A 13,245-nucleotide genomic window follows, 5' to 3' on the forward strand; every position below is an offset into this window, starting at 1 on the left:
TATGGAAACTTGTCAGTGTCACATAAAGAGATGGTATATTGTTTACAAAAAAGTAATAGTACAAAATGGTTAATAAAGATTGGGAAAAAGTTTCACCCTCCTTATCAGCACCTGTATTAAACTGTATTAAAAAGCAAGGCTTCAAATGTATGACTCCGATACAGGCCGCTGTGATCCCTTTACTTTTGTCTTGCAAGGATGTAGTCGCGGAGGCAGTTACTGGATCTGGGAAAACTTTAGCTTTTGTAGTACCTATGCTGGAAATGTTAATAAAGAAAGAGAAAGACAGTCCACTTAGAAAAGATTTCGTTTATTCCATTATAATATCTCCGACGCGTGAATTAGCAACTCAAATCTTTGAGGTAAGGTTAACCCTGTTGAAAAAATTTTGTAAAATACAAGCTATTTAGCTAGCTAAAACAAGATTTATTTAATAGGTAAATAAATTTTCTCAACATTTGATTTACATTTTTTAATAAAAAATAATTGCAGGTAATCAAACAATTTCTTCAAGAGCCTGAACTGTCCCACATAATACCATGTTGTCTAGTCGGTGGCAGGCCGGTAGAAACTGACATAGAAAGTGTACAAAACGGAGCACAGATAGCAGTGTGCACCCCGGGTAGGCTGCAGGACTTACTGGCTGAAAGGAAAAATTTAAATCTGCCAGGAAGAGTTAGAGATTTGGTATGTTATTATTATTTTTTAACAAACTTTCAAAGAAATTTAATTAAACAGATAATATATTGTAGTTATTATATTTAATTTATCATATTCCATACTCATCTTATATAAGATTCAGTTGTCTTAGGGGATATATTGTAATTTAACGGTTTTAACAGTTTTACAGTGACATATACATTAAAAAAATGGATATTTAAGATGTTGCACATTTAAGCAACTTATAGTTAAAATTATAACGCTATCATTCTAAAAGTATATTTTCATTTCAGGAGTTACTAGTATTGGATGAGGCAGATCGTCTTCTAGACTTGGGTTTCCACACAACCCTCACCACAATACTGCAATACATGCCACGTCAACGTCGCACCGGTTTGTTCTCCGCCACACAGACAAAAGAGTTGCAGGATTTAGTCCGTGCTGGTCTTAGAAATCCGGTTCTCATAAGCGTCAAAGAGAAGTCCACAATTAGCACACCTATTTCTCTAGAGAATTACTATGTTATAATAGAACCACAGGACAAATTCCTCTTCATGTTGAACTTTATCAGGAACAGGAAGCTGATGAAGGGCTTATTCTTTCTGCCGACGTGTGCGTGCGTGGACTACTGGGCGAGCGTGTTGCCAGTTTTTCTGCCCGATTTAAAGGTGTTTGCGATACATGGCAAAATGAAACACAAGAGAGCTAAGATTCTCGAGAAGTTCCGACAGGCTGAACGCACGATTTTACTGTGCACAGATCTAATGGCTAGGTAAGAATTTTTTATTTATATACAACTAGCTGTACGCCCTGGCTCCGCCCGGGAAGTCATATAATGTATTCAGAATAATATAGACTATACTGTCTTTTAAGTTTGATCAAACTGCATATGAGATGTGTAAATTTGATCAAAATCAGTTGAGCAGTTAGGGAGAACATTGCGAACAAAAAATGCGATTTAAATACATATATTAAGATTATAAACCAGACATATATTTTTTTTATTGGGCTCCAAATTAATGAACAGATTTTAACCATTCTTGTGGTAATAGAAAGCTACATCATCAGGGAGTAGGCTGTAGCTTATTTCTAGAAAACTTTAATTTGTCCAAAAAAAAGGTTGTGTTCATCAAAGTGCAAAACAACAAAAATTTCCTTTCCACTTACCAATTGGCTATAGTCCACCAGGTCAACCACCTGGTGCTCGCTGCCATATTATTTCATATTTGTTTAAATATCTTCATAGCTATCTAGCTAGACACTCCCTTAATATTCTTATCTACAGTCACCCAGGGTTATGTATATATAATATTTGATCATTCTCTTTTCGTACACACTAATTGATACATCCGGATGGTTAAATCCATTATATTCAACCCCAGGGGCTTAGACATCCCGGAAGTAGAGTGGGTACTCCAATGGGAGCCGCCCACTAATCCGGCTGCGATCGTCCACCGGGCTGGGAGGGCCGCCAGGGGAGGGGCATCTGGGTGCTCCTTGTTACCACTTCTGGCCACTGAGGACGCCTACGTGGGCTTCATCAAGGCGAACCAGAAGGTGGAGATGAAGGACTGGAGACAGTCGGGCGATGAGATCAAGATTGGGGATCGGTTGAGGGAGAAGGTATGGTGTTTGGGGTGGTTTGATCTGGAAATGTTTGGATTTTTTTAAGAATGATATCAATAAAAATATCGGTATTTATTATATTTTAGTATTCTTTTTTGAATAGATTTTAATGAAACTTTGCAATAATATAGGTTATACATCAGAATAAGTCATGTGATATATAAATACTCGCTGTTTGAAACCGTGCGGCGCAGCTAGACTGTTATTGCGATGTTTTTCGCGTATTTTTAGATGAATAATGCTAATTATTGTACCTTTAGATGAACAGATAACATTGTGTTTTTTGTGCATGAAACATTTTTTTCGCTTAATGTAAGAAATTTAAACACTTCTGAAATTCGTCTTTAACCATTCGTCAGAATTTCATAGAAATTAAAAACGTAATAACACATTTCAGGTGCTATCAATACTTCACGAACAACAAAAGAAAGATCGCGCGATATTAGACAAAGGGCAGCGAGCTTTCGTCTCACACATAAGGGCATATTCAAAACACGAGTGCAATATATTATTACAGCTAAAGGAATTGCCCCTAGGGCACATAGCTACTAGCTACGGGCTCCTGAAACTGCCCCTAATGCCTGAAATAAAGGAAGAACATAGAAAACAATTTGTAGGCCCCAAAGAGAAAATAGATTTCAATAGCATTCCATACAAAGATAAACAGAAGGAAACCAGCAGATTGCAGAAGTTGGAAGAGTATAAGAAGACTGGAGTCTGGCCAACGAAGAAGAGAAAAAAGATGGTGAGAATCTTGCGTATCTTTTACATCTATATTTGACAAGGCCTACTTGGCATTGACCTATATTCTAGGACCTAAAATTATCTTGAACTTTAATGATATTATATTCATACGGTGGTAAATATTAAATTTTATTTTTGACGATCGAAAAGAGGTTCCGAAGAAAGTCTAGGTGAATAAATTACCTTTTTTTTCAGTTTATTGTACCAATTCTCTATCTGTTTTTACTCAAACCATGCAACCGTGCTGTTTGCTCCAATATGCTTATTTTACTTTTTTTCACAATTTCTTTGTAAAATATCAAATATCTGTCCTTTGTTTACTTTTTAGAATATTCATAGCCGGGAAAATGTTCCATTAGTCATTTAACTGACATATTAGCTAAAACTTATCAGGAAATCGACTAATGATCATATAAATCATCGTATTGGGTTCCTCATGTAAATATATTTGATATTTCAATAAATAAATAAATAAATAAAATATAAATAATCCATTATATCCATTATTTCGCAGACCAAAACTCAGCCATGGGAACAAGCAAAACAGAACAAAGAAGAGAAAAAAGAAAAACGTAAAAAGAGGAAAGAAGCCAAACAGAAGATGATCGCAGAAGGAAAGAAGGCGACAAAAAAGAGAAAAACAGTGACTCAAGAAGAGATAGACGAACTAGCCGCTGACGTGGCATTGATAAAGAAACTTAAAAAACGAAAAATTTCTAACGATCAGTTTGATAAAGCGTTTGAAGTTGATAAATAAGCACTTATTGTATTGTTATGTTTTGTTTTTATTATTCCTAATCGTATCTTGAATGCAGTAGGGGTCTCAGTGCAGTGTATTAAAAATTATTGTATGCATAGATGGCGCATAATTATACCGCAATCATATTTATTTTATATCAATAAAATTATGTAAATATGGGATGATTTGATGCTATTTTAAAATAGTTTTGTAAGAGCGGTATATGCTATTCATAATCAAACAAGGGCAATTTTATATTGAATCAAAAATGTGTGGGTTGAAGAAAAAATGTGTATGCCCACGGTTAAGGTTTACGTTTTTTCAGTAATCGTAAAAATATTGTATTGTCACCGATCCTTGATAAGGGTACAAAGTTTGAATTATTATACTGTTCGAAATCAGAAGAGGACTGTTGAATATTAGTTTGATGTGATAAGACTGTGCTGCAATCCTGCACAACTAGATACCTAATTGATTTAGTCATTTGGTAACAAATCGCAGCCACTCACAAAGACTATTAACAAAGTGAGGGTAGTTTTTAAATAAAATAACGAGATGAAAACTCCATTCTATATTATACTTCATACCTCAAAAGGTCAAAACATGAACTGTTTTGACATGACTAAACTTTTTGCATGGTTGGCTCCAAGATTCGAACTTAGAACACCTCTCACTACAATGAGTCATAACCGACGTAAGAGTAATATAAAAAAACATATTACTATTCCCGTGCACTTCCTTCTTACGAGAGCTTATGTGACGATTCATGTAACATAAGAATGTTACCTAAATATAACATAGATAAAAAATTCTACAAAAGCCATCATCGCCGCCTTTTGGGGAAGTACAATTCCAAATAACATTTAGTGAAGGGTACTTGAAATATGAGGGTTTAAAAAATGATACAACCAGTGAAAATAGTAAAATAGACATTTATTGCAGCTCAACTTTCATAATTGCAACATTTTGAGTATTAATTATCTAACACAACAAGGCACTTCGTTCCAACTGCTCTTGATAATTTCCAACATATTCAAAATTATTTTTAACATCATTGGCAAATCACATTAATATACTGGCAACATCGTTTTGGAAATTGAACGAGTAAGAATTAAAATTAGGAATACTAATGACATCAAAAACTAATAGCTTGTCAATTAGCACCAATGTGTTGCCATTTAACAAACGCAAAATTATTATTTAGTCTGTAGAATTTTAATTAAAACTGTCAACGATTTTACCGCCAAAATGAGTCAGAAATTTTTTTTTTATTATTTTATTTGTGGCGAGATAAGGTAAAAAATATGTAACATTACGCGAAATAAGCTTTACAAACACACACTTATATTGATCAAGCGAATGTTAACAATGTTTAAAGCAAATTTAACGGTTAGTGGTCCACATTTTAGTTTAATACATAACAAAAAATATTTATTGAGAATCTCTAGGTTATACCTATTTGTTTGACATTTCATCTTCTTACATTAACGGGGAAATATAAAACAATCTATTGCATCTTAATTATAAATAACATTTAGATCAATAAAGATAATCAAAATGAGCAAGGGTTTATATACATTAAAATTCAATAAGAAATAACGTGAGGGAAGACGTCATTACAAATAGGGTATTTTTATTAATTGCAATACTAGAACCATATTGGCACCTTATATGATATAATATAGAGAATAAACTTATTGTGCGTTGTATTTTACTATTTTCATTTTAAAACTTATTATTTTCTAAAAATTGGAGAGCTATATACACATTTTCCGTCAGCACAAACAGACAGTCAAATAATTTATTTTTATAAAGAGAAAGCAGCAAGCCCCGTTAATATTTAAAATAAGCATTTAATCATTTGGCACGATTCAATTATATGCAATATTCTGAAATAAAATTTAAAGAAAAAAAATACTCATCGCGTGTGAATATTAAAAATGAAGCTTCAAAACATATCCGTCTCGCTCTTAAGCAAAGATAAACAGCTATGTAAAAGTGTTTCTGTCCTGTATCCACACGCGTGCGACACTATATAATAAAAAGGGAAATCTATAACGCGCATATCTAATACCGCAAATATAAACTTTAAAATAAGTACAATTAGCTCGATATTTCCTGCGTTTACACGATAAATGTTAGCTACCAAAACAAAATAAGTAATACAAAAAATAATAATTAATAATATAATAATAACTGAAGCTTCACATACGATGTACGACAAATAATTTACACAAATATCCTTAATTATACAAGCATTTCATACAATCTACACCATGCATTGCCTTGTCATGATCTTAAAAAAACATCTAAAATTACGCCATCTTAAAATTACAAAAAAAAATAATAATCATCGTAATAATACTATTTAATTTAGACTATAATACTATGCTGTCAAATAGTGACAACACACGCCAGGGCGACATTATACCACTCACATATAATCTCAAATTCGAATACATAATAGGCAATAAAAATAATATAATTGTAATTAGTTAAAACTTGCTTGCGAGTTTCGCAATTTAATTTGTCACATCAATTACTATCATCAAGAAAGTCAGCTATATCAAGCTACGATATAAAATAAATTTAATTTTTTTATGTGAAACCTCATAACATTCATCCTATGAACCCTCTTGCAAGCGAATATTTAAAAAAAAAAATGAAATGGCAATGTCACCCTTTATCTGTCAGATGTCAAAATGACATGACTAGCTGTCAAACCACCGCGTTACGGTCAAATGGCCAAAATATAGTCAATACGCACACAACGGTGCTGCGTTTGTTAAAATAGCACTAAGCTGAGATACAAAATTGAAATAAATTACTTAAGTTAATTGAGACTTCATACATTTCCTTGGCAACACCATACCTATATGTTAAACGGGTGTTAAATTAGTATTGCTTGCTACGTTACGGCGATTTCGCCTCTTCCAATTATTTTAAATCTAGATAAAATATATTTATTGACAACATCGATTTTATTCATCAGCATATAAATGTCTACGATTTAAAAGTATAACGTGCTAAGATTTAACTCGTTTTATGTATGACTATGCCGGTACTGAGCATTTATTTACCTATAGGCTCTGTGTAAATAAGATTAATAAAAAAAAAAAAACATAATTGGCCCATTTGAAGTTTGACATTTTCAAATGTATACTAAATGCAATAATTATAACAATCACCAATTGTATTTATTGAATTTTTGTGACTAATGACAATTTAAGGCACATTTTTCCATCTGTATTTAAGCTTATAATCTAAAATATAAATAAATACATACATTTCATTGAATATAAAGCACTTTGTATTTTAATATTAGCAATATTTAAGGATAAATTCTTCAATGTCCAGAGAAACTCGTGATTTTTGTACATGTCGTCCTCTATGTTTCTTTTGGGTGCATTAAAAATTTCATCCTTATCGTATAAATAATAATATTGAAGTAGTGTCGTTGTAAGGACAACTACTTGGGAGGGGGAATTTGATAATTTTTAAATTAAATTTTTTTTAACCACCCCCCCCCCCTAACTGCGTTTCTGCATCGAATATTTTCATAGTAACATGAGATAAAGACCAAAGGAACTGGCAATAATATTTAGTAATAAATGAAAAAAGAAACGCGTTTTTAATCCGGTTTTCATAATGACTTTATAAAGAATCCTAAATGTTAAGCTGATACAAAGAGAAGGCTAAAAAGAAAGAAAAATAAGTCTACTAAAATTTGAATATTTGAATTTGTTATTAATATATTTTCATAAGTTTATTTGTTTCAATAATATTCTTATGTCCGTCAGCTCCATCAGTAAAGAATATAGACAAAGTAGAAAATATAGAAGCTATATGAGTTCCTTACGCTATGTTTAATAAAATCAGGTCGACATAGTAGTCTTGTATAGATTTTGTCTGTATTTATTAAATCCTATTGTAAAAAAGGCACACACATTTAGTACATAAGTATACATATATATTTAATCAGGCACTTTTTAAAATATCTAGTACCCTGAATGTAGGTCGTTATATAAATATCTTTATTTACGGGTTTTTTGAATCATTAAAAAAATTCATAATTCAAAATTGACATTGACACTGATAATTGACGTATGCATTTCATTAAGATTCTTTGCATTAAAAAAGAAATAACGTTCTAAATTCAAATTCCATTTGCAAAGCCGTTAGACGTTCGAAATTCAAAATACATCTATACAAGACTCACGCAGCGCGTTTGCGCTCAGACTTCATCCGGGGCCATGGCGTCATCGTCGTGGTCGTGGTCATTGTCGGGCGTGGGCGCGGGCGTGGTCACGGCCGGCGTGACGGGCGTGGGCGGTGGCAGCACCGCCTTCACGGTCGCTTCGAGCGCGCGGATGCGGTTCTCTTGTTTGACGATCACGGACTTAAGCTTGCGTATCTCGTCCACGAGATCGGATAGTTGTTTCTCCTGTAATACATTTGAATGCTTTTATGATATTTATTTTGAAAAAAAAAAATTTCCACACTCACGAAATTATGAAATAATTGAGGTGTTTAAGAGTTTGTTTTTAAAGATGCTCACGATGAAAAGGTAACATGAGTAATAAAGTAAATATGTTGTGATAATAAACGTTTTTAAATAATTTATATTGATATATTGTGATGCAATTGAACACCAGAATTCACACTCCAGATTTCACGATTAAAGATATTTAACAATCTTACTATACTCCGACAATCTTAGCAATAAAAGTACAGTTTGCAAATCTAACAGATTTGAATCGATTGCGTGTGGTATGTATTCTTCATTTCCAAAATAATCGAATGTATTCTACGAGAAAATAATATTATATTCAGAATTTAAGTACTTTACCCACAGCATGGCATAACAACCCACCACTCCCCCCCCCCCCCCCCCCCCCCCACTCACCATGAGCGCGGCGAGCGCGGGCGGCGGCGTGGCGGAGGCGGGCGTGCCGGCGTGGCTGTCGCGGGGCGTGGGCGAGCGCTCGGGCTTGTCGTCGTCGTCGCGGCGGCGCTCGCGGCCCGTGGCCAGCGCGTTGGTGCGCCGCGTCACGGTGAGCGTCTGCGCGCGCCCGCTCACGTACCCGCCCTGCACCACGAGCGCGCGCTCCTGCATTTGGTCCCGTGCGCGTGCGCGTGCGCGTTTAGTCGCCCGTCGGCTTTGTGCGTGTTTACGCTTTCATATGTATGCTAGTTTTTGTTTTTTTTTTTTTTTTTTTTGCGGATTCGTGCGTATTCATATTGAGTGAACTTCGAAGATTGGGCTGTACTTTTACATTCAATGAGAGTGACTCTACGGTAATTGAATGAAGTCCATCAAAACACTCAACAACAAAACATGTAATAATTTGTTACAAAAACAAATTTGAACTTTTTGTCAATTGGACTACAAAGTAAAGGCAACTTTTTTTTTTTTTCATTTACTATAAACTATCTGGTAATCGGTCAATAGCATATGTTTGATTAAGGTTCTATTTAATAATGGTGATAAAAATTTAGCATATAATAATCTACTATCAATATTTTTTTTGCGTTTTTTCGCACCTGACTACTGAAGCATAAGATTTTTCAAGGTAGAGTTATTCAAAGAAAGCCCAATAGTTAGTAACACAACAACAAATTAGTCCACACAACACACGACATCGTTACAAGCCGACAGGATGCTCGCCACACGCGTAAGTTAACCAAATGCAGTTCGCTTCGTTGGTGACCATTTTATGTTGGTATTTTGTTATTCGTGACAAGTAATAACCGATTGTATATGTAAAAAAATTATAAATAATAAATACGATTGGTTCATACACTCCATTTTAAAGCCATTGTTTACATTATGAAAAAAAAATGCATAATCTGTTGATTCAGTAAATATCACTATATTATTTTTATATAAATGGGAGTTGCATTGTGTTTGCTTAGCAAATCTTCATGTCACTCAATACAGTAATTGATATAAGTAAAATAAATTTGATGAAATAAATGAGTTATCATACGAAATGATTTATTGCTCAAATAAGAAAAAATAGTTCTCAGTTCATAAAATGGTCACCGTAAAAAAAAGTGAAGAAAATAATTGAGATAGAAAAACACATCAATTATATTAGTGATTATAAAACTTATTATAATAAAACACAAATAAATTGTAACCAAATAAAATAAAAAAAAACACAGTTCTCAATAACACCAATGAAATAAGTTATGATCAAAATAATGCTGTTAAAATTAACATTACGACCCAATATTTTTTTTTTTTTGGTGCATCTGATAACTTTAAACAATAGCTTATAAGCGAATACCCGCCGTAATGGGCATATAATGATCAACTTTGATTTTTTTCTTGCCATATAAAGTAAGTTTTGCAGGGCTGGCAAAAGCTATAGAGTATAGAGTAGAGTTTCTATTAAATGTCCCTTAGTTAATATACTTTATAGCTTTAATTCATTTAGTTGAGTTAATAACCCTAGCATTAAATCAATGTAACAATTCATCAATCCGGTCAACACTATAGACCTCATTCAGACACTTTTGCATTCCTTCTTAGTCTTATGTTTCTAATAAGAAAAACTTTGCGTGATTTTTGAAAAAGATCTTCGAATCATCTGGACAAGGTCTATCATATACATATCACAAATAAGATCGAATGCGGTATCTGCGTTAGTGTTTTGTAGGATTTTAGTACAGATAAATATTTATTTATTGAATCGCCACTAAGAACTGATTCAAGGTTAGTAAGACAGTAGTGTAATTTAAAGTCATTATTTTCGATTGTCACATAGTCACTCGTACGTCAACAGTAACTTTTAAAACGGGTGACTACTCACCTGTCTCATATCAATAGTCACCCCCGTCACATTAATAGTCAGTTGCGTCACGTCAAAGTCACCTGTATCTAACAATAGTCATCCGCGTCCGTCACATCAATAGTGATTCACGTCACGTCACTTTACGTCACCTGCATCTTATAATAGCCATCCCCGCGGCCGTCACGTTAAGAGTCAGTCGCGTCACGTCGGTAGCACTGTCACGCTAACTGTCATCTGCGACTAACAATAGACATAACCGTCACGTCTCGTTAATAGTCAGCGGTGTCACGTCAACAGTCAGCACTGTCACGCCAATTGTTATCTGCGACTAACAATAGTCGCGTCCGTCACGTCACTAGTCACTACCGTCACGTCGCTTGTGTCCCGCGTCACGTGCCACGCACCTTGAGCGACATGGTGCACGGCTCGGCGTCCTCGCCGGCGAGCCACTCGTCCGCGGTGAGGCTCGCCTCGTCGGACAGCGTGTCCGGGTACAGGTCCTCTTGGAAGAGCTCCGATTTCCGGGGCACCGTCATCGACACCACCTGCAAGTGAAGAGTTTGCAGGTTGAAGATTCCGGAGTATCTATTATACTACATGGCTGGGCTTAAGTTGGCACTACTGTCGTCTTTCGCATAGTCAATTTCGCATTCCCGTTCCCGTAGGAGTTCCGGGTTAAGAACTATCCTATGTAATGTAATTTCTCGGTAATCAAACTATCCTTGTACCAAATTTCATATGAAGTGGTTTAAAGAAGAGACAGACAGACAGAGTCACTTCTGCATTTTTAATTTTAATTTTAATAATATTTTAATCCCTAAATAATTGATTTCTAGTTCTAAATGTACCTGACACAATCCAGAGTTGTTGAGTCGATAGAACTTGGCAATTTCACACGTCGCCACGTCGCACCCGCGCTTCGGCATCATACCAATACCTGCCATTATAATTGAAATATGTTACAATCTTTATATTAATAATATACATTTTAAATTTTTAGTCATCAACCGATTTCAAAAAAAGGAGAGATCATCATTTCGACTGTATTTTTTGTTACCTCAGAACTTTAGACTGGTTGAATCAAATTTGTAGATTATTTTTTTATTTGAAAGCTGTAGTGGACCACCATAAATTTAGTCTAGTTCTAAGTCTGTCTAGTTTAGTTCGGTTTAGTTTTAAGTTAGAGTTATTATAAAGAATAATTCTACCTCTCTGTGGATCCGGCGTCTGGAAGGTGTTGATGTAGTGAACGAACGGTGGTTCCGGTGTAACCTGGAAAATAATACATTTTATAAACTTCCTTTTTGTATGTTATGATTGCTTTTTTCAAAACAGCCTAAATGCTGAACTGATGAGAATATTGCTTGATAGTTTGGAAGTTTCATCAGCACATTAGACAATATGAATTTTTTTATTAAATATCAATTACAATTTCTACCGTGAATGACTAAAACAGAGTAGTGACATTACAGCAGGGCAGGGTTTCTCTCTCACCTCGAAGTACCGTATGACGGAGTCGCCCTTGCCGCACAGGTAGATCAGGTTGGTGTCCGGGTCGTAGAGCGGGAACATGACGCCGTTGCTGGTGTCTATCTCCACGGTCACGATCGGCTCGCCGAGCGCGTCCGGCGTGCGCAGCGAGTACTGCCGCTCCGACATGCGGCTGAAACTGAGAGGGGAGATGCGCTTCAGAGCGGGTTGGAGCGAGAGAGGTGGATGGTGGTGCAGAGTACTGCCGCTCCGACATGCGGCTGAAACTGAGAGGGGAGATGCGCTTCAGAGCGGGTTGGAGCGAGAGAGGTGGATGGTGGTGCAGAGTACTGCCGCTCCGACATGCGGCTGAAACTGAGAGGGGAGATGCGCTTCAGAGCGGGTTGGAGCGAGACATAATAAGGTAAGGTGTCTGTAGAAGACAGTGTATAACAAATTAAAATCATGTTTTAAACGGGAGACACGGAGAAAGTTAGATAACTAGCGAGTACTAACGCTCAGACATGTGTTATAAACTTCATTAAGAAAGAGAAAGAGAGAGACTGGTCGGCTGAAACTGTTTGTAAATGTCTCACAGATACAAACTGGTGCAAACAATTATAAAAGCGAGAGAGATGGATCGATACAGAGATAAAAACGACAAGTGATTAAACGAAATAGACAGGGGGCTAATGTTCGGAGCATACATAACACTTAAACCATTTAAGCGTATTGATATAGAGGCATATGCAACATAAATACAAACAATTAAATAAAAATATGAGTGGCATTACTGACAAAAATAAAACGAAATATATATATGTCATAACAATGGCTTCATACATTTTTCTACGAATAGACGACTAAAGTTTGTTCAACTGTTTTAATTGAAGGAAAAAAATATTAATTTAAAAAGCGATATAAAATGATATAGCCGTATTTTTTAAAGTCTAAGATATTCAATTGACAGCCATGTATATTATGATGAAGATAACTTACCCTGTAGTAAAAACGAGGCCATGCTTCAAGAATATAGCTCTGGACGCCTTGCTCCCCTCGTGCGCGATCGCCTCCGACTCCACCTCGCCCTTGCGCGGGTCTATTATTCTGAAAACATATCATTTCAGCGAGTTCATACAGAGTACCTTAGCGCCAACTTTTGTAGCAAACTTCATACGTACACAAATTACCAATTACCAACTAAAA

At 35.4% G+C, this 13,245-nt stretch overlaps 2 protein-coding genes across 3 annotated transcripts in view; one reads left to right on the forward strand and one right to left on the reverse strand.

Annotated features, from left to right (window-relative positions):
* Positions 1 to 6,113, forward strand: LOC119833492 (probable ATP-dependent RNA helicase DDX55 homolog). The gene is made up of 6 exons (XM_038357518.1): positions 1 to 362; positions 493 to 687; positions 954 to 1,432; positions 2,043 to 2,283; positions 2,684 to 3,031; positions 3,545 to 6,113. The coding sequence occupies exons 1-6, from the start codon at positions 66 to 68 to the stop codon at positions 3,785 to 3,787; spliced, it is 1,803 nt and encodes a 600-aa protein (XP_038213446.1). The 5' UTR covers positions 1 to 65; the 3' UTR covers positions 3,788 to 6,113.
* LOC119833511 (coronin-6) overlaps positions 4,682 to 13,245 on the reverse strand; it is a 23,362-nt gene continuing 14,798 nt past the window's right edge. The window contains exons 5-11 of one of the 2 annotated variants that reach the window (XM_038357541.1): positions 13,039 to 13,146; positions 12,064 to 12,238; positions 11,778 to 11,841; positions 11,418 to 11,506; positions 10,974 to 11,114; positions 8,676 to 8,879; positions 4,682 to 8,213 (exon numbers count right to left, since the gene is read on the reverse strand). In XM_038357541.1, coding sequence (XP_038213469.1) covers positions 8,004 to 8,213; positions 8,676 to 8,879; positions 10,974 to 11,114; positions 11,418 to 11,506; positions 11,778 to 11,841; positions 12,064 to 12,238; positions 13,039 to 13,146 — 991 coding nt within the window. In that variant the 3' untranslated portion in view covers positions 4,682 to 8,003. The remainder of the gene's footprint in view (positions 8,214 to 8,675; positions 8,880 to 10,973; positions 11,115 to 11,417; positions 11,507 to 11,777; positions 11,842 to 12,063; positions 12,239 to 13,038; positions 13,147 to 13,245) is intronic. The other variant, XM_038357552.1, reaches the window with a different exon arrangement.

Source organism: Zerene cesonia, chromosome 2 (assembly GCF_012273895.1).
Source record: "Zerene cesonia ecotype Mississippi chromosome 2, Zerene_cesonia_1.1, whole genome shotgun sequence".
Taxonomy (NCBI): Eukaryota; Metazoa; Arthropoda; class Insecta; order Lepidoptera; family Pieridae; genus Zerene; species Zerene cesonia.